The sequence below is a fragment of the Arthrobotrys flagrans genome (assembly GCF_004000055.1).
Source record: "Arthrobotrys flagrans strain CBS H-5679 chromosome Unknown unitig_8, whole genome shotgun sequence".
In the NCBI taxonomy this organism is placed as follows: domain Eukaryota; kingdom Fungi; phylum Ascomycota; class Orbiliomycetes; order Orbiliales; family Orbiliaceae; genus Arthrobotrys; species Arthrobotrys flagrans.
The window spans coordinates 4,652,591-4,672,171 of record NW_027137553.1 but is presented as its reverse complement, the minus strand read 5'-3'; the positions used below and the strand labels follow the sequence as shown (position 1 = coordinate 4,672,171).

Sequence of the window (19,581 nt, the reverse complement as noted above, 5' to 3'; positions counted from 1 at the left end):
AAAAAAACCGCCTCAGAAGAATATAGGAAGACGATTATGAAGGTCAAGCAAGATGAAAAACTCTCCGCTACAAACGAAGGAATATCAGAATGGCAAGATAATTTCGCTTTCTCTCGCGCCAGGGCAGTGATCTTCGCAACAATTGAGTGTGAAATACTTGTATTTCACAGTGTTGGAGACGTACTTGTTCTTTGGTCTGTTCTTTCCCTGGCGCTGCTTTTTTTGTATGCATGTCACAAATTTTGTATGAAGAAACACTAGTGGAAGAAAAGGCAAGGAAGGCGTGGGGAGGCAGTGATCAGAGTAGATCTGGATATAAATATATACAAGCGATATATGCAGAAACCCCAAATCCTGTATATATCTGAATGGATATATATGTGTATGTACAATCTCACAAAGGTGTGAATATGAGGGTAAAATGCACAAGAAAGATTGGTGGTTTACAACATCACCTTGGCTTGTTTTGGGGGAGTATTAGAGCTACCACCCATATCGTAAGTTTTCCAGCCTTCAACATCATCTTCGAAGAGGCCGGTTTTAGATGCGTTGTTAATGTCTCCAATGACCACTGTTGAGTCCAGTTTTTGGTTGAATTGCTCAACAATATATTTTTGAGCTACTTCTCGTACGTCCTCTATCGTCGTGTCAAGAACCTCTTCTCGTTTTCTATATTGGTACAAGGATAGATTAGTTTATATTTCGCGGGTAAATCTTATGTTTTAGGGACACTTACGCTGCCTTCATCTCTTCCGTAATACCATCTAAGAAGTTCGCCATACCTTCTTGGTTGATGCCTCGGGGCACATCAATGTCCTGGAAAAGGTTTAATTTGGCTTCTTCTAAATCTCGTTCTGTCCAATCTTTGTTAACGGCAACTTGACCCGATTCCCGCACGACTCGGAGGGTGTTGGCTGGATTTGGGTCCCGATAACTGTGGAATCTGAAGAGCCCAGATAGCCAATTATTGCCCGCACCACCACCATAAGCGCCACCTTTCTCGCGGATCTCATTGTGGAGATGTTTGTATGTTAACATCTTGCCGAGAACGGATAGAGACGCCGTGTCCTTATGAACATACGGCACTGTCTTGAGTGCAACACTAGAGTAGTTAACCTGGAAAGGCATTGGGACAAATGTTTTCTTCTGATCGATTTCTAATGTGCCAAGGTCTTTCTTGATAGGTTCGAGCCTTCCGGCAATCAATCCGTCGAGATATTTTTTGACATGCGCTTCGTTGTCTGCCACCGCTTCCCTACCGCAAGTTATGGCGATACGCATATCGTTCCCTCTCTGCTGTGGAATAAGCCCGATCTGTTCGATGTGTTTCACTGCGCTGAAATACAGTTCTGAGCTAGCGAGATTAGTGATCAGCTTAACCTGAGAGATTCCGCCAATATATTCTCTCGCCACGCTTGCATTCGTCAAATACGAGGATGCAAGGCCTTGAGCGTATGCATGTCCGCGTTCCGCAAGCTCATCCATACCCCCGCTTGCCATGCCCTTGACAAGATTATGGAGCTTGGATATCCTGCTGAATGATGTTTCAACAACTACTGTTCGTAGGAGTTCGAGCATCTCGGGAACATTGCTATCTAAGCAGTAACCTGCGAATACGAGACCTTCGTAATGCTTGTCAAGATTGGTGGGATCGGTTGAGATATAAGGCTCGCAGCTAATCCCTCCAGTCTTGAGTTTGATGCGGTCCTCGATTTCTTCCATCGTTTTCCGTGCAGTTCCTAGTCTGAATAGTGCGGCACTATAAAGCGGCAGATGCATTCGTTGTTCGTTATTGAGATATCCATCCAAATTGACGTAAGCTCGGAAGTAGGTTAATCCATTTGTTGGTGCTATTCTCCATTGAACATCGACGTCTTGGATTTTGTTCACTTGGAAGTCAACCTTGTCAACTACGCGAGGGATATCCTTCACGTGAAGGGTCGGCAGGCAGCTTGCATCCTGGGATTTCGCCTTTTCTTGTACTTCCGTAAGTTCTAGCTCTTCGGCTCCTAGGAGCTCGCTAGCCTTTTCTAGTCCTCCGAGTCTGTCGACTCTTTCCTGGAGCCTTTGGGATTCCGCTTTCTCCAAGCCTTCCTCATAGGTCGAAGATGGTATCATCGTGAACGAAAAGGTCTTACCATTAAGGAGGTACTTTTCGATGAGACCCTCTAGATACCCACCCTTGTCATACTGCTCTCGGAACTGTGCAACGATTTCATTCCATTTGAGAGCCTCAAATGGATCAACACCGTTGAACCAGCTTGGCTGGAGTCTGTGCATTAAAGACATTCCGAAGTTGGCTGATTTCTAAAACAATCATTGGCAACGATTCCCCTTTAAAGATAGTTCTTTTCCCTCACTTACATGTTTCAACGAAATTTCCAGTTGGTGGAGAATACCATCAACCTTCTGTTTATCGAACCCATTTTGTCGGACCTTATGCAACTCATCGAGAATCTCCTTAGCCACAAGCTTCTCGTACTCTGACTTGACGTTTTGTAGCCCAATTGTAAAGATTCCCTTTGCATTACCAGCATCGTAACCGGTATTTGGGGAGTATGCACCCCCGATATTCCGCTCGATTAACACCTTGTAAATAGGAGAACCATATCCGTCTAGCAATAATGATGACAGAACCAACAATCCAAAGTTTTCGACAACGTCAGACGTGTCACAGGTAATCCAGCTTAAGGATGTTATGATTTGTTCTGTATCGGGAGACAAGCGATCTACTGGACCTTCGACCGTGACTTCAATTGGTTCATTTATCGTAATCGGAATTTTGAGGTCCGTGTCGACTAAGATCTGGTTGAAGTGGGATAATTTTTCATCAAGTTTTTTGAGGGTTGGCTCCATCGAGAAGTCCCCGTAAGAAAAGATCTTCGAATTAGACGGATGGTAGTGATCTTTATGGAAGTTCCTGAGTTGTTCTAGAGTCAAGTCCGGGATAAAGGCCGGATCACCCCCGCTGTTGTTCAGGTCCGGAATCAGGTGATCTTGGAATTTCTTATAGAATAGATAACCTCGATCCGACATCTGTCCCTTCATCTCGTTATAAACAACACCCTTAAATAATATCGGAGACTCTTTGTCTTGCGGGGTTTCAGGCCCTAACCTCCACCCTTCTTGCTTGAAGTCGCTTTCTTGAAGAAGAGGGAATAGAGTTGCATCCAAGTAGACATCCATGAGATTCATGTAATCGGTTTGATTTGTAGTGGCGAATGGGAATATCGTGTGGTTTGATGCTGTAAAGGCGTTCATATAATTCGATAAGCTTCGATTCAACATCTTAAAGAACGGATCTCGGACGGGATATCTGGATAAATCGAGTCAGTATTTGCTGGCAGTCGCCATTTAAGGATAAAAACCGACTTTTTCGATCCACATAATGTTGTATGCTCTAAGATATGTGGTATACCCGTAGCATCTGGAGGATTTGTCTACGAATCAACTTTAGAAACCTTTATAGAGAATTTAGGTATAATGAAAATGACAATAACGAACCTTAAACCCAATGGCGAAGACATTGTTGCTGTCCTCACGGGCAACATGAAGGTATTCTGCTCCAGTCTTATCATGCTTGAACTGAAGGGCACTGAGTTCGAGTTCAGGTACGTGCTTGGCTCGTTGCAGTGTAAAGCCTTTGAGCTTGAAGCCTGGCTCGGGCAAGCTGGAAAGGTTGGATGAATCAATCGGGCCGGCCGGGGTGGCGAGGAAGCGGCGCGCCAACGGTAGGGGACGCCGGGTAAGGGGACGCGCTGCTCGAAGCATGTTCGCGAAGGTTTAGACGGAATATGTAGCGAGGAAATGGGCCGTCCGGGTATCGCGATCGCAGGCTGTTGAGGAATTGATTTGAGGTGAGAAGATTCGTCGCGAAGGTTCATTATAAACTGGGTTCAAATTCAGATCCGGATCGAAATTTTTTTGGGAAAGTTTGAGGCGACACAAACCAACCAACACATTTCCAACCGACGTCTAGAACGCCAGGTTGGTAATCTGAGACTCTGCTGGTCTCGCGGTATAGATAGGGATTTGGTTACCATATTTGTAGGCTTAAACATCGACCTAGGGAAACTTTTTCTAGGCATAACCTCAACTATGGGTGGCAAAATTGGCTATTCAAAAGAAATCGAGCCAACCCATGACATTACGACCTTACTCAGCTTAGTAAGAGTAGACTCTACGTTAAAAAGTCTCGATATTAGGCCTGCAAGTGTAGCTTGTTTTTAGTTATCGAGTCTACCATGCCAGCTATACCTTAATATTTCTGTACAATCGTTTCTCAATATACTTGATTCATGAGTATGATAGTCATGCTCAAGACCAGTCCAAAAACTGTGTTGTCCACTCTAAAATACCACAACTAGGCTAGTTAGAGTCGAGGATGGGTGTGCGAGACTAGATATAGGTTCGCATTCGTAGAACTAGTAGTGATTCATAGAAAGGCCCGAAATTTCAACGGATGCCACAGTTAAAATAGGGTAACTTGATGTAAATTATGATGTTAGTTCGCTGATATATTTATAAATTTAGGAGATTAGTCTGGCTACCTCTCACGTCATTGAGTTTCAGTATTATAGGATTAAGAGATACTTTCGTACACATATTTATTTTATTGCCCAAACGTTAAACGTTTAACCACTTATAATTCTAGAATAATAGAAGCGAACTTACACGGAACTGCCAGGAAAGAAAAGTAGAAATACACATAACTAGAGACGATGTATAACGGATCGTCAGAACCACATCAGTGATTGTTGAATAGTCGAAACGATGTATAGCGGTTGGCAACTCAAAGCTCCATGCGCTGATACACCCTGCACCTTCGAATGGGTTGTAACGGTCGCCTGGACTATCAAGGCGGCCGATATCACCTCGTGCGCTGCTGAGAACGACGGCAGATATTGGAACATTAAGTACTTGGAAGCGAGAGTCGTCTGACCCGTCGGTTGCTTGAGGATAGTCATTCTTAGAGGATGACCTTGGAGTAACTCGTATACTGTGCTGTTGTAATCGCAGAGTACAGTTGACTGAGGGGTGGATCAACAATGCAAGGGATAGAAACCGAAACAGACACAATACGCCTCATATAGGGACCGGGACAGTGGATCTCAGGAAGCTGTAGCATGAATTTGCCTGTCTCTCGAAACTCTACAAGCGCGAGGGGTGCCCATTGTCGAACTAATATATGCTTAACAACTTCGAAGTCATGGCCGAGGGTTTCTTGGTAGGCTGCCTCTAGCTTTTAAGTCCCAGGAAGAGTGCTTCGCCGGCTAGAAGGCCGTCTCTCGCGCTAGACCAATACCCCATTTCGATATAACTGGCAGTTGACATCTGCGGGCGTTCGAATTGAAAAGATTTCTCAGCTCTCTTAGCTAGATCGTAGGTTAGATCATATGCTGAATTATATAGTGAACGGGTTTCGGATCCCATCCATGCGTATAGCTCTTGGTTCGTATATTGTGTACGAGGGAATCGTTCTACTTGCGTAACTTGATCAAGCGCGGTCTGTTGATTTAGGATTCCTTGCTCTGTTGTGGAAACCCTGAGTCTTTGTGTCGCAATCTGATTGTCGATATTCTTCGGCTCATGCCCGTAATTATTTGCCTGAAATATATGATCCTGAAGGGCTCTGAGGAAGTTCGCTTTCCGACCGGCATTTGCCGAGGAATTGTTAAGGATAGTTGCATATATTTGTAGACCCCTCGCAACAGCCCCCGTCGCACCGCCAAGGAAATTACCACCCCATTTAATACCAGTACCTATACCAAATGGCTTAACTTCAACATCAAAAATCGGGTATAAGGTGAAGAATTCCAGCTAGTGTTTCAATAGCACCAATAGCAGCTGTCCAATCCTGATAGGCGATAGCTTTATTGATCTCCTCACTCTCCTCGGGAAGGAGGAGGAGTTGCTCATCTGCTACCGATGCCGCCAAAGACGGATCGAATAGTGCTAATTGTCGATAAACGCCGTTCATGTCCATGCAATTCCGGATCTTATACAGCCTGTCATCGATCGTATCTCTCAAAGCTGCCAATTAGGGATTTGTCGGAATACAGAAATATAAAGATAAAAAGCCAAAAAATGTTTGCGAATCCGGTAATCCCATTACTAGACCCAATGACTTGGGATGCCTGGTTTAAGAATGGGAATTCGACCTCTAATCGTACGATAGCATTACCGAAGGCGTCCCAGCGATTTAGCAGGGAGTTGTAAGTTTGGGACTTGGTCTTGCCTCTCTTCGATATCTTTTGTCCCTTGGACCGTAGACATGAGAAGCCAAGACGTAGCATTAGATCGCGTCAGGTATAGTTTCAAGGCCGTTCTGGCGGAAATAGCAATCACCGTATGCAACTATGACCTCGATATATTTCATTGCAATCTATTTATATACGCAACTGGCCGTGTACGTGCCACACTAAGCGGAGAAAACGGCATGTCTCGCCATGCTGAAATATCAGGGTCAGATGCCTGTCAGTTTTGTGACAGCTTAAGAAACATGTTTTCTAAAGACTTCTTTGCACCGCTATTGGCCAAAGCTTTGAACGGGGCAAATTTCCAGAACTGTGAGTTATCTGTACTCGAAGCGGTGCCAACAGCACTCGGGTCAAATACCAAGTGGCATACTTTCAGAGCATCATCGAATTGCCGGGCGCTGAGCAATGAATCGATTAGAGTCATTGGTGCGTGGAGTCCAAGTTCCCAATTATAGATTCCATAGGGGCTCATCAGCTCATTGTAACTCACAGAGCCGTCTTGAAGTGTGATTCTACCAAAAGGGTCGTCTGGTATAATTTCGTTGGCGGCTAAGGAAAGAGTAGAAATCCTTGTACATTGTTGTGAGATTACTCGTGGTGTTAATTTGCTTGAGTAGCGGGTCGATGAATGTGTGATTGAAAGTATACTGCTTGTTTGAAGTGATTTGAATGCTCGATTTTGTAGCAGACTTAGGTTCAGTCGGGTATGTTACACTGGAGGACTGCTTGAAGTGTGGCGGTGCTTACGACGCATCGTCTGCATGATAGGCGTATATTGTACTTGAAGATTCGACGTACTGGAAATTTGTTATCGTATCGACCGATGACCCACCCCCAGAGTAGACCTTTTGGGCGATACTCCCATCGACAAACAATAAATGCCCGACATTGGTATTATCGTGCAGGACTTTCCCAAGGGTTTCTGGATCGGGAAGCTCAGCAGTGTAGACGATGTCAACTTGAACCCGTTCAGGGCTTGTTCCGCTACTAGCTATCAATCTTGGAACCATTTGATATCGGGCTTGATTAGGCACAGGATATGTTTCCAAATTAGTATACTTGTCTGGCCCGTCCTTTATCGTATATTTCGAAGCGAGGTGTCCGATGGGGGTTTGTGTGAGTTCTTTGGGCGTCCACTTTCCATTGTTGAAACGGCTGACTCCAAGATTTATCCGCCATATGGGTCTATTCTGGTTCTGAGATTTCCCAATCGCTACCCCATCGTTCTGACAAGGCAGAGGGGTTGTCAACTGTAACCTGTTTGAGGACCATTTGCACGAAAAATATAATAGGATTGCCTTGCCAGAGAAATGGAGCTACATAAGATCCTGAGCCGAGATTTCCACCGTTACCATCGCCAACGTCGTAGTTCGGTATGTCGACCGGCATTTTAATCCATAGTGACCAAGTTCCATCAGGAGCATAGTCTCTGCTATACCACGTAAATGGAGGACTCGTGGTACGGCTAACAATGTGAACTCCGTATTGGGATTTTATTCTCGTCTGTTCCGTACTGCTTCACAAATAAACCATATACTTTTATGTTAGAAACACTCACGACATTGTAGATGTAACTTCTCAAACTTTCCACAGCGCTAGTTAAGTTGATATCCTTTTGTTGTAGTGAGGATTCAAGGTCTAGGAAAAAGGCTGTCTTGTCGTCTCGCAAGCTAGGGACAATCTAATTCTCGGGATAGAGATAGACTTTGGGATTTGCTTCCCAGACCCTACATATCTTCATCCACTCCCATCGATCTCTATCAACAAGGTCACCATCGGTCGCAAGAAGTAGGACAGCCGTATTTAAAAGAGGTGCCTCCGCCTTCTCCATAATTTCAAATACAGCACGCGGAGCTATGCAATCAACACCCTAAGAACACTAAGAATGAAAATGCGCTTGTATATTGGTCGTAGTAATATATTCTTTTGGGAGCCGATATGTGCGCATATGGGGATTGTGGTTCATTAACCCTCACGTCAATACTATTATTACTAACTGAAAAGATGTTTATGTACCTACTTAAGTAGCTACGGGAGTGATATATTCGAATTCGAATGATAACTCATAAACAGATGCGATCGCTCCTGCACCTGCTATATAACATGAAACGTAATCCTCGCTTCCCAGAACCAGGCTGAAAGCTTGTGTTCTGCATGTCAACTTTTCCAACCTCTTCGGCTCAAAACGACGTTATGTTCACTCCATGCGCTTGTTTAGTCCAACATGAACCGCCGCTTCAGTGATCCCGGTCGCGGAATATGTAGATATCTATCCGTCGTTGCGGAAATTGTAGCTGTAAGGACGAGCCTTGCCGATAGCTACACAATTTATGGTGTTTAGTTTGAGATCCTGTCGCTCTAGAGTCATCATCCTGTGGCTGAGAAGCTCTTGCAGGTCGTAGGTAGCAAAAACCTGGTAAATTAACAGCGTTGCGGCATATTCCAGAGTGTTAAAGTTGACCTCTGTTCCAGCTTCATTCAGAAGCAAGAGAATATGGATTCGAAGCAAAAAAAAAAAAAAAAAAAAAGGGGGGGGGGGGCTATGGCAGTCCACCACAAAGATATTATCCCGCAGTAGTATAAAATCGACTTAAGTCGCCAAAGGGTGTCCGTACCAGCAGCCAGGATGTGTTCATGGTTACACAACACCCATGTTCCAACACAATCTAGTTACGAGGCTACGCCCATGTTGAGCCAGGTACCAGGGTCTCGAGACTAAACACCGGCCCTGCACAGATGCGGACCTTAGGTGACCCAGCTATCGGTCAAGCTTTTCATAAGACATGCTAAGTCTCTAGACGATGTCGGTTGGGCCGTCGATCTCGAGTCTTTCGCCGTATCAAAGATCCACAAAAGGGTAGCCGATTGATATGATTGGTGGAATTCATCAACCCTTGGGCGATCGACGAATAATATAACGCATGATATCACGGTAATATTCCCTAAATTAATGGTGAGGACGAATCGAACAGCCATATACCGATCTTAAAATGATACCGATTAATCCATAATACAATTAGTTCAGATAAAGGACAGGATACCATAAATTTCTACTGAGCATGAGGACTAATATCAAAAGGTTGGCTCAGTTGATCAAGGCATATCCTCACTATACTATATTTTAGGGTGACACTAATTATCTCGGAGCGCGTGCTGTCGTGGGACGCACTAATTCTATTTGCTCGTTAAATGTAGACAGATTCAGGTTTTTTTATCCCTCTTGATCGTAGAAACTTATTTTTTGCTTGGATTCAAGGTTGCACGGCAGAGTCGAAGCAAGTAATTAAGTGTCCATGAATTACCAGCATGACGGTGTGCCGACCAGATGGCTATGGAAGATATCAGATTTTACGCGGCCATAATCCTTCCTTGGCAATTCTACCTGTGCACGATCCATTTTTTGCCTTCTCTGATTAATATCGCCGTTAGAAAAGGGCCCATGATTTTTCTTAGCCCGAAAGTCCCGGCTATAGTTCCCTTCTGTTCAAAATATTTATAATAGTAATTTTGGAAATTAAATATTGCGGCTCAATTGAGGAGCTGCATCTGTAGAAAATTAGCGAACATGCAGTGATATTATCGCTCATTCGGCCAAACCCTATTACCATTGGTAGCTGAAAATCCCGCGGTCGACGCCAAGGGAGTAGTCCGCATTCTATTTCTCCTGAGCAATATACTACCACGCCGAATGGTTGTGGGATACGCGAACAGTTGTAGTATCCGCTTAATATTATTAATATATACTATGTTGGGTCATGGGATGCAAGCCCCATTGTAACCCAAGGAACCACTTGTTTTGTCGTGTGCTTTTCATGTTATCGATCGCCTTACGTTCGCCTGTGCCGGCATCCGAAGCCTACCTAGTTTAGCCCGTACTGTTAAAAACCTCGTGGTTGAACAATGATTCCCCAGACTTTTCTTCTCCTCTAAAAGCCCAACCTTGACATTCGCTACCTCATACATAGCTTGCCTCAAATACGGGCGCTATATCCCCCGCAAAGTCGATATTAATCATGTACGGCTCTGCTCGCTTCAGCCTTTTGGTTGTCGCCTTGATCACTTTCGTTTCATTCGTTACTGCACGCACTGTGATCACCAGTCAAACATGCGCCACTCGTTACTGCGGTTATCCCGCTCCACAGATATTCAAGACCACAAAAACCATTCGCAAGACAGCGCGGTATACAGTAACGCGCTGGAAGACAGTATCCAAGCCGAAGTCTACGCGTACGGTTAAAGCAACCAAGACGGTTACCTCACAAAGATATACAACTGTTTCAAGAGTTTCCACTTATACCAGTGCAAGCACAATTTGGATTGGGACAACTACCCACACCCGTAAACTTACAACCACCTTTTTCAAGGCCGCTACAACATTAACTATCCCGGTAACTACGAAAACTATTACTGCCTCCACCAGGACTATTCCAGCTCCTTCCGGTTTTATTGGTGTGGCTGAGGATCCTGACAATAAGGCTGCATTGAACAGGAAGGCACCTCAATGGAAACGTGATACATCAATTTTGGATCTCGAACTCAACCGTCGTAGCGCTGAGCCAGAGCCAGCACCGGAGCCCGAACCCAAACCCGAACCAGCTGCGAACGGGAAACATGTCGTAGCGATAACATGTACCAAGACATTGCTCACAAAGACCGGCACAAGCGACCTCTGGAAGACGACTACTAAATCGTCTGGTACCACCACCAAAACGGTGTTTGTGGCCACCACAACGACCCTGCCGCCCATAAGCAGGATCACAAAAGTCAGCACGAGGACCATAAAGCTAACAACCAGGAAGGATAAAGTCGCATTCGCGACTTCATGGTCATCAAAGACTATCTATACGACTTCAACAAAGTACCTATCGACAAGCACATTGAATCTTCCCGTACAGACCTTCTATGCCTCTTGCGGGGCTAAAAACATGAGCCCGCAAGAAAATATTCATACGGACTGGGCTGTCTGGAGCGCCGGACCTGACCACGACGAAACCGTTCATGTGATCATGAGCAATGGGACGTCGTATGATTGTTGCGTTTCCTGCCACACTTGGAACCAAGGGGGTACATGCATCGGTACCGTATGGCGGTCACAGATCTGGGAAGGAGATGAAGGCTGTGCTATCAGCAATGATCCAGACTGCGTTTGGGAGCCACCAAACCCAGAATTTCGTACTAAATGCGAGTTGGTTATTGCTTCATCGAATGCGCCGTCCCAGTGTCGTCGCCATAATTATCAGTTCTATTCAACAGGGACGGAGCCATTTTCGACTGTCAGTAACGGACTAGGCTGCAGGAGATATAAGTTCCTAGGCTTTGTGTGATGCATTTTAATTATTTACAAGATGTATCGGGTTTGGTGAAACGGGTTTCGGAAAACTGGTTTATGTATTGATTGTAATGACTTAATTGTAATCTAATATAATGCAGGAAAATCAATATTTTTGAACAGCTTGCATGCGAAATTCGCGGAAGTAAAAGAAAATCATGCGAGAACGGAGTGGAATACTAGGTAAAATATAAGCCTTATGGTGCTCCTTAGGGCCCAGAGACATCAGAAAGCATGCGTTACAAAACTTTAACAAAGTTATATTGTGCGCGAGATCTCGAGACAATTTTTAGCTTCAAAACTTGATGAACCCAATACCAATCTTCGACCGAGCTGCTAGTTTGAATCATGGTTTGGGAACCCCATGCCGGCCTAATTTGATTCTTTAACATATCCTCCAACATTGCTGCGGGTGATATTCGTAGCCGTGTCTTGCAATGGCAGCATCGACCCTAGTACTAAGGCTAGCCTGATTGAAAGCGGGCCACGGCTCATGCGGGAAATCTCCTCGACATTAATCCCTTGACCGAATTGATTGGCACCGACTGTTTGGCCGAGAGGATTATATGCTTTTCCGCTTCGTAACTTTGAGGATTTTGGGATTGAAAAGAGAAAAAAACTGATAACCGGGTCAACGTCTCTAGTAGAATTGCGGCTGAATATTCGATCGATTCTCCTACGCGTACCGTCATGGGATTTCGGCTGAAGGGCCAAAAGGGCATGGAACGAAAGACATTACGCAGACAATTGGGTTGTCGTCTTAACAAAGAGAGCCAGCCAATGGATAAGCATCACGCATAACCCTATACCTCCCTACTGTGTATCTGATGCGGAGAGACTCAGCTAGGTCGGATTCGATTCTCGGAAATGTGTTTTGTATTTTTTTGTTTTGTGAAGGTAACACAAGAGCCCTTCGCACAGCCACATAGTATTCTATGTCAATAGCCACCTACGCCACAGTATGCGAGGAGCCAGCGAGGAAGCGGCAAGGAAACTAGCCAGGAACTCGTCAGTAACCTATTGTTTACGAACTCAAGACCTAGGGATCAGCGAGGAACTTGTAACAAAAATGCCTTTTGTAAGAGTCTCGACGGGTGCATAGGTGTTAATTTACGGAGTAACACACTTACCCCCTGCGCCCAAAGCATTACAAGTGCTCGTGAATGTGAGTGCGAGAAATTTTCGTGTACAATTTTTTATATTTTAGAATGGAGATTAATTATGAAAAGAAACCAAATACATTGACGAATATTCAAATCCAAGAGCTAATCGAATCATGCTGTCATAGAATCTGCAACCTCAAAATTTGCCATCAACGAATTTTTTTTTGATAACCAGATGAGATGGATGTTAAACTAAAGGAGGACAAGTTAGTTTCTCGAATGTCAATCTCTTTATTATGGATTGGGGCAATCAGTTTGACGCATATCTCTTCGAGCAGCATTCGCGCTTCATCAGCCAAATTTTCTGCCTTTTGCACGTTCCCCTCAATAGCTGTTTCTCCAGCTTCGACACTTTTGTTTCTCTCAAAGGCCGCCTTTGCAAGAGCCAATTCTCACTCAGATTCACTGCCATAGTTTCTTGTCCTGCCACCTGTTCCATAGTCCCTCGCTCGTCGAATATACGCTTCCAACCCTGCCAAGAATCCCTTGAGCAGTAGGAAGTAAAAAAAACTCACACAAAGGGCGTAGAGTTCTAATATATTCAGCACCTGTAGCCTGCATAATAGGTGGCAAAGTAACACTTACAATAGCAGTGCTTCCCAGTGTCGAATTTGCAACCAAAATCCCTCTAGAAACCGACTTTGAGTACCCATCGTAAGAAAAACATTCAAATAAGCTCCCATCACAGAGAATTCCAAGGATTGGGACTGAAAATCCTTGTCCCTCGTTACTTAAGTTGCAGGCGTCGAGTTCAGCGATGAGTTGGGCGATGCAGTTAAGTCTATCTTTGCCTATGCCGAGGTTTAGGCGTAGGTCGAGAACAAGGATGGTGCAGCCGCCGAAACGTTTAAAGTAATTTCGGAGTCTATTTTTCTTTGGGCTGTTGGATTCAACAAAGTTTTCGGGGCGGTTGTATATCATCAAGTGGAACCATGCGACAATGTGGTTGAATGCCTATAATAGAGTTTCTCAGTATAATCTCCCCCAAGATAATTTCGATAGAAAGATTTTGTTGCTTATAGCGTTGATATATCGTGACCCACCTACTTCGGTGAGATGATCGGCTGGGGGTCCATATTGGTTTCCGGGAATCTCGAAGTCCTGGACAATTTGTCCAAACTCCTGGCTCCTTATGCGGGCTCTATGGACTTGAAATGCTGGTGCATCCCCTACCATTGCATGAGGGTCTAGATGCACTCTTTGCGCCATCATTGAATATGACAGCGACGTTGCGATATGCCCCAGATCTCTCTCTGGTGAAAATATAATCAGCATACACGATTTCCGAAATCTTAGATCCGAAATCGTATCTCATACCCAACGCCTTAGCCCTCACCCCATCAAGATCTAGCCCATGTTTCTTTGTGAGGTGTATAATTGCAGCCTCAGCGCCTTTCCGACTATGGATCCTATCGTCTAAAAATCATGTTGGTGGTCATGATCGTGGTACTGATAATGTTGATGATGTCTCTGGTGGTGCTTCTCTGCAATCGGTGGTGTATGACCTCTCAAAGGCAGTCTATGTATATCATACATTGTATTTATGGGTCCAGGACTAGTACTTGTGATCACTTCACCATGTTGGTCATGTGTATGGTGATGGTGATGATGGTGTGGATAATGGTGACCTCTTCCAATTTTGCATTCTCCGTTTGAAGGCCTAGGAACGGTTTGAGTCTGCGGAGGCGGAATATGTTTTTCACCATGTCCTTCATGGTGATGGTTGCCCATCATTTTGCTTAGAAAGTGTGGAGGATGCATTGCACATTGGGTTTCGCAGCACTCGCAATCAACAGGACAAGTGTATGGCATTGTGTAGCCTTCTTACCGGCCTTTATGTAACTCGGTACCTGGTACTAGTAACCAATCTATCGATATATTACCTCTGTTGCCGAACTTTATACAGGGAAAACGAGATATTGGATTGAGTGCACGCAGCCAGCCACGTTTAAACAGATCGAGAAGAGAAAACGTTACCACAGTGTTCACGAGGAGGCCACAGTGGAAAACAAGCTGCCTTCCACCGCTGGGTATACGAGAATTAGAGTTCATACTGACAGGCCAATACGGATGTTAAAGTTTATTGGGATTATCTTCTCAGGTTCAAGGTCAGTGGATTCAGGAGAACTTTGGATGGGTGGGCAGTGATCCCAAACTCTATACTAGTTGCAAAACTTCTAGATCCTGTAGAATTCCGTGAAGTTTACGACAATAAAGACATCAAGCGGCGCAATATTGATAGCTATAACGGTCTTAAATGCAATAGTCCCTATATTTAGCCATTCGAACGTGCAGTTTGATGCTATGCTACAAGGACGTGGTGTCAATTTCTCAAACAGGCTCAAGGATAATACACCTGATATACCCCGATTCTAAAGATCGCGGCTAACTCCAGCGTTAGATACTTAGGTATTCAACGGATTAAATTGACGGCACCTTAATTCTGTAAAGTGATCAGATACGTCGTATTCATTGTTGACCTGAGCTATATAAAGCTGTCGGATATGTGTTGGGAGGTGTTGCATCTGCTGACTAATGAATATCCAGTTGAGAAGTCCGTGATATTATTCAACCGCGCACACGTCTTGCCAGGATAATGGCATTGAACCTCGTGTAGCGCCAGGAACGCCCACAATTACTAGTATAGTGTACAAGTATCTCCAAGCTTCATTTGATATAAGCTTTGTCCCCAGTTGTGAGCTTTTCGAGGTTTTCCAAGCAGTCTGAGTACACCTTGAAGGATTTGATTAAGTGGAAAAAAAAAAAACATGGCTGTGACCAGCCCAACCCACCTCTTAAACTGCGGAAGCAACCTGCAAGGAACCAACCAACCAGCCAACCACCAAACTCTCGATCGATCCCATCGAAAATTGCTCCCTTTAAACGTACCTATACAGTGCCTCTCGACTAGTATATGTGGCCGGGCACTTACCGACACTCCCTTTACCTGGTTCAACAACCCCTACAGCAGGAAAGGAGGTCCTTCGACCATTTCGTACCGAATTTATCCCTTCCAATAATCTTTTCGTTCTGTTTACCTCGTTAAAAATTCATCGGAGGATGGCTGCCACTGTGGAGGGAAACAGGAGCCACGACCTCGCACACGACCACTCAGAACGCCTACCTAACGGCCACGGCGAGCATCTAACTAATGGAACTGACTCTCACGGCGGCCATGGGCACGCGAATCATCATTCCTCCCATTCCACGGGTGGAGGAACAGCAGGAGGCGGCCAGGCGCCGAAAAAAGCGGGGGGAAAGAAGAAGCCGGTGGATCCGAACGAGGTTAGCCGAATCAATCTAGAGATATACAAAACCAGAGCGAAGCGACGACGTATTTCCTCTCCAGACGGTTGTCATTTTGCTGGTTTATTTTTGGGTTCTTTCGTCAAGTTTCTAATGCATTTCTTTTGGTGGCTTTTGTCCCGTGGGTCTGGCTTGGATTATAGGGATATAACCTCTTGACCACTCGGATTTCACAGCTCGAGACAGATGCTTCAATGGAGGAAGAGGAAGAGAAGGCGATGGGTGAGCACAGCGCGAGACTTGCTTAGGTTGTATAACTAGGGAGGATAACTAACGTCAGCTTCATAGCCCGAGCGGTTCGGAAGGCGAATAAGGAGCTTGCAGACCTTGTCAACAACCGAGAAGACCACCTAGCGAAAGTCGAAGCGATACAGCAGAAGTACAGCGAGCTTTTCCAGGAAATGAAGAAACTCGAGCGGGACTACAACCGGGCTAGACGTCGTGCCGACCAGTTGCAGAAAGAAAAGGACCATAATCGGAGCGAATTGACGAAGGCCAACAATATGAAGAATAAACTGGAGCAACTTTGCCGCGAACTTCAAAAGGAAAATAGACGAGTGAAGGTGCGTGAGGTACTCCGACAGCTTAGAGAAGGAGCTCGGCAACTGACAAGATGGTGCTACCATAGGATGAGAGCAAGATCAAGGAGCAGAGCGAGAAGGACAAGCGTGAAGAACTCTCGACCAGATTTGAGAATACTATTTGGGAAATTAAAAACAGGATGGAAGAGGACTCCGATACCTCCAACAGCAAAGCTATCCACATGGAGGTCGACAACTTGTAAGGACGAGGATTCGAAAGAAGCGATATAGCTGAAAACACTGGTGGGAGATATGCTGATATTTGGGGTATTTGTAGGATCAAGGTCAAATTCCGTACTCTTATCGACCAGTACGAGATGCGTGAGCTGCATTTTCAATCCCTCCTCCGCACCAAGGAGCTCGAAGTCCAATACAACCTCGCACGATATGACCAGAAACGAAAGCAGGCTGATGCCGAATCAATGCGAGCTAAAACCCTCCACGCCCAAGTTTCAACATTCTCCCAGACCGAAACTGAACTCCGTTCGCAGCTCAATATCTATGTCGAAAAGTTCAAACAGGTGCGAATCGTGGGATAGAACCGTTGATTAGTTTAGGGGGGTGCTGACGAAATTGGTGACAATAGGTTGAAGATACACTCAATAACAGCAACGATTTATTCCTCACATTCCGTAAAGAGATGGAAGAAATGTCTAAGAAGACTAAGCGATTGGAGAAGGAGAATATGGCTTTGACTCGAAAGACCGACCTGATGAACCGAAACATCCTCGAAATGGCCGAAGAACGTACTCGTCAAAAAAATGAACTCGAATCTGCGAAGAAGAAGAGCTCCAAGTTGGAGGACATCTGCCGTGCTTTGCAGTCTGAGAGAACTGCTTTGGAGAATAAGCTGAGAGGTGTGGAGGCAGAGGATTACTCGGGCGGTGAAGAGGATGAGGAGGGCAGTGAAGAAGGGGAAGAAGATGAAGGAGAGGAGGGAAGCGAGTACATGGAGGACTCTGAGGAAGAAGATGACGAAGAGACGGAAGACGAAGGGCTGTTTGAGGATGAAGCTGAGACGAATGGGAACCACATCAACGGCACAGTTCCAAAGGCTGGTGTTAATGAGCACACTCCAGTTGCAAAGGCTATTGTTCCAACCAAAATGCGATCTTAAGCCACAGCACCACAAAGTGCCTAAATCCACCTTGCGAAGACTTCATAGTACTCAAACTTTGCGATTTGCACCCTCTGCTCTGTCTAATTATACTAACAACCAAAAAAAACTCAAATACAAACAACAAACTCGAGTCGAGATACCGGGTACCCTTTTCACCATGCGTGTCACGTGATGCAAGACTTCTATCATCATATCTGGATCTTTTGCTCTCAGATGTTTTTGTCGTTGGGCAAACTCACTAGTTGCTAGTTATCATATTCGAATAGTGTCGCGGTCCTGCTTTCTACTTTGCGCATTATGATGGCGTGGCTTGTCAATCACGCTAGCTGTATCTTAGCCACCGCGCCAGAGCATGGTCTGGTTGGTCGATATGCTGATAACTACCTAACTTATTACAGAGTGGAGGTATTTAACTATTATCATAGCAATAGCATCAGGAACAATAAATACAGTTTCGACTATAAACATATAAGCCTTTCTAATCGCAGCGGTGCCTCTTTCTTCGGCCGTTGAGCCACAGCTACTCAGCCACCCTTACTCTGGTTCATATCTTTAACATATATATAAGAGCCCCAGATATCAAACTTGTCACAAAATTTTAGGAATTAACCTTCTATTGCTGATTACCATCCGACCCATAATCAAGATATAAATCTGCGGACGAACAGGTAACGGCTTCATCATCTCTGTTCGTTATAGATGTTGTGTTGACCGCCGTCGTGATGTACAGGCCAAACCACGCAGGTAGGCTAATATTTTTGATGCAAACTAACCCAGATTGATTAAGATTTAGTGACCCTATTGTTGACTCTGGAGCAAGGATTGGGTCATATTGGCATACCTTTCAACGGAGCATCGTTAACCATATCCTTCACCGGCTTCGTAATCTCAACAGACCCTTTGTCCGTCTTAAGATTCACATCTAAATCAACGAAACTAACATACTCCATGCCAATACTTAACAGCGGGTTCCAGCTACGTACATCCATATGGTGTTGTATTCTTGCCGCACTTGTAAATAACGTAGTAAGAGTGAATGGTGTTATGGATTTATGTATATTCGCCGCATCGAACGAGAGCCAATGTGCTTCAGTTTTTGGATATGGAAGGTTAAACTGAAGGATCTGATTACATGTATCATATTGGAACGTTGATGTTTTCTGAAGAACTCTTTGATTGATTTGAAGGTCTGAGTAACCGCGTAAGGGGTGTGACATGGTTTCTGATTGTGACCAGGATACTATTGATTGATGTATGAAATTAAGATACATCATACGTACATACTTATCTAAAAACGAGGTCTTTTTTAAAACGCTTACCATAGACGCCTGCGTAGTTTAAGGCTCCCACATTTTTGGTTGTGTAACGGTTTGGGGTGAATTTCTCCTTATTTAGGAGACGGACAAAGAGAGCTACCGATTTTTGGCCTGCTGGAGCTAGGGTTGGGGAGTTGTTCGAGGAAGCTTGGGCTACTAGGAAAAATATAGACAAAAGTATTATCCCAGCGTTCCTGAAACAGAGCCCAAATCCTAAAGATTTTGGTGGCATTGTAGTGATAGTTTGTTGCCATTTTTGATATTATGAATATATATCTCAAAACGTGCGAAGCGTAGTATAAAAACCCAACCATGCGGGGGGCAATAGAGAAGAACGGGCTTTGAACGTGGCGAGCTTGCCGCTGTCCCGTGAAATAATCTGGCCGTTGATAGCATCGTCACTATGACTGGTACATGTGGCCTATAGAGCATGACCTGGGAGGTAATTGTATCACACCTATATGTATTTGCACAAACAGGCCATACTGGTGATCTTAGTACTAAAT

The 19,581-nt window shown here is 44.7% G+C and overlaps 7 protein-coding genes across 7 annotated transcripts; 2 read left to right on the top strand and 5 right to left on the bottom strand.

The window, feature by feature from the left end:
* Nucleotides 1-443: 443 nt before the first annotated feature.
* Nucleotides 444-3,771, bottom strand: DFL_007832 (uncharacterized protein; the record flags this gene model as incomplete). The annotated part of the gene is made up of 5 exons (XM_067637477.1): nucleotides 444-669; nucleotides 737-2,307; nucleotides 2,365-3,316; nucleotides 3,373-3,440; nucleotides 3,505-3,771. 5 exons carry the CDS (start codon nucleotides 3,769-3,771, stop codon nucleotides 444-446), a joined length of 3,084 nt encoding a protein of 1,027 aa, XP_067488990.1.
* Nucleotides 3,772-5,238: 1,467 nt separating this feature from the next.
* DFL_007831 (uncharacterized protein) lies at nucleotides 5,239-5,986 on the bottom strand (the record flags this gene model as incomplete). Its single annotated transcript, XM_067637476.1, has 2 exons — nucleotides 5,239-5,762; nucleotides 5,839-5,986. 2 exons carry the CDS (start codon nucleotides 5,984-5,986, stop codon nucleotides 5,239-5,241), a joined length of 672 nt encoding a protein of 223 aa, XP_067488989.1.
* A 1,017-nt stretch (nucleotides 5,987-7,003) lies between these two features.
* On the bottom strand, nucleotides 7,004-7,649 carry DFL_007830 (uncharacterized protein; the record flags this gene model as incomplete). The annotated part of the gene is made up of 2 exons (XM_067637475.1): nucleotides 7,004-7,419; nucleotides 7,478-7,649. The coding sequence occupies 2 exons, from the start codon at nucleotides 7,647-7,649 to the stop codon at nucleotides 7,004-7,006; spliced, it is 588 nt and encodes a 195-aa protein (XP_067488988.1).
* A 2,624-nt stretch (nucleotides 7,650-10,273) lies between these two features.
* DFL_007829 (uncharacterized protein) lies at nucleotides 10,274-11,584 on the top strand (the record flags this gene model as incomplete). Its single annotated transcript, XM_067637473.1, has 1 exon — nucleotides 10,274-11,584. One exon carries the CDS (start codon nucleotides 10,274-10,276, stop codon nucleotides 11,582-11,584), a length of 1,311 nt encoding a protein of 436 aa, XP_067488987.1.
* Nucleotides 11,585-13,263: 1,679 nt separating this feature from the next.
* Nucleotides 13,264-13,928, bottom strand: DFL_007828 (uncharacterized protein; the record flags this gene model as incomplete). The annotated part of the gene is made up of 3 exons (XM_067637472.1): nucleotides 13,264-13,284; nucleotides 13,338-13,706; nucleotides 13,800-13,928. 3 exons carry the CDS (start codon nucleotides 13,926-13,928, stop codon nucleotides 13,264-13,266), a joined length of 519 nt encoding a protein of 172 aa, XP_067488986.1.
* A 1,884-nt stretch (nucleotides 13,929-15,812) lies between these two features.
* On the top strand, nucleotides 15,813-17,756 carry DFL_007827 (uncharacterized protein; the record flags this gene model as incomplete). The annotated part of the gene is made up of 6 exons (XM_067637471.1): nucleotides 15,813-16,037; nucleotides 16,202-16,280; nucleotides 16,347-16,621; nucleotides 16,687-16,838; nucleotides 16,917-17,160; nucleotides 17,226-17,756. 6 exons carry the CDS (start codon nucleotides 15,813-15,815, stop codon nucleotides 17,754-17,756), a joined length of 1,506 nt encoding a protein of 501 aa, XP_067488985.1.
* Nucleotides 17,757-18,372: 616 nt separating this feature from the next.
* Nucleotides 18,373-19,307, bottom strand: DFL_007826 (uncharacterized protein; the record flags this gene model as incomplete). Its single annotated transcript, XM_067637470.1, has 3 exons — nucleotides 18,373-18,527; nucleotides 18,601-18,999; nucleotides 19,079-19,307. The coding sequence occupies 3 exons, from the start codon at nucleotides 19,305-19,307 to the stop codon at nucleotides 18,373-18,375; spliced, it is 783 nt and encodes a 260-aa protein (XP_067488984.1).
* Nucleotides 19,308-19,581: the final 274 nt, after the last annotated feature.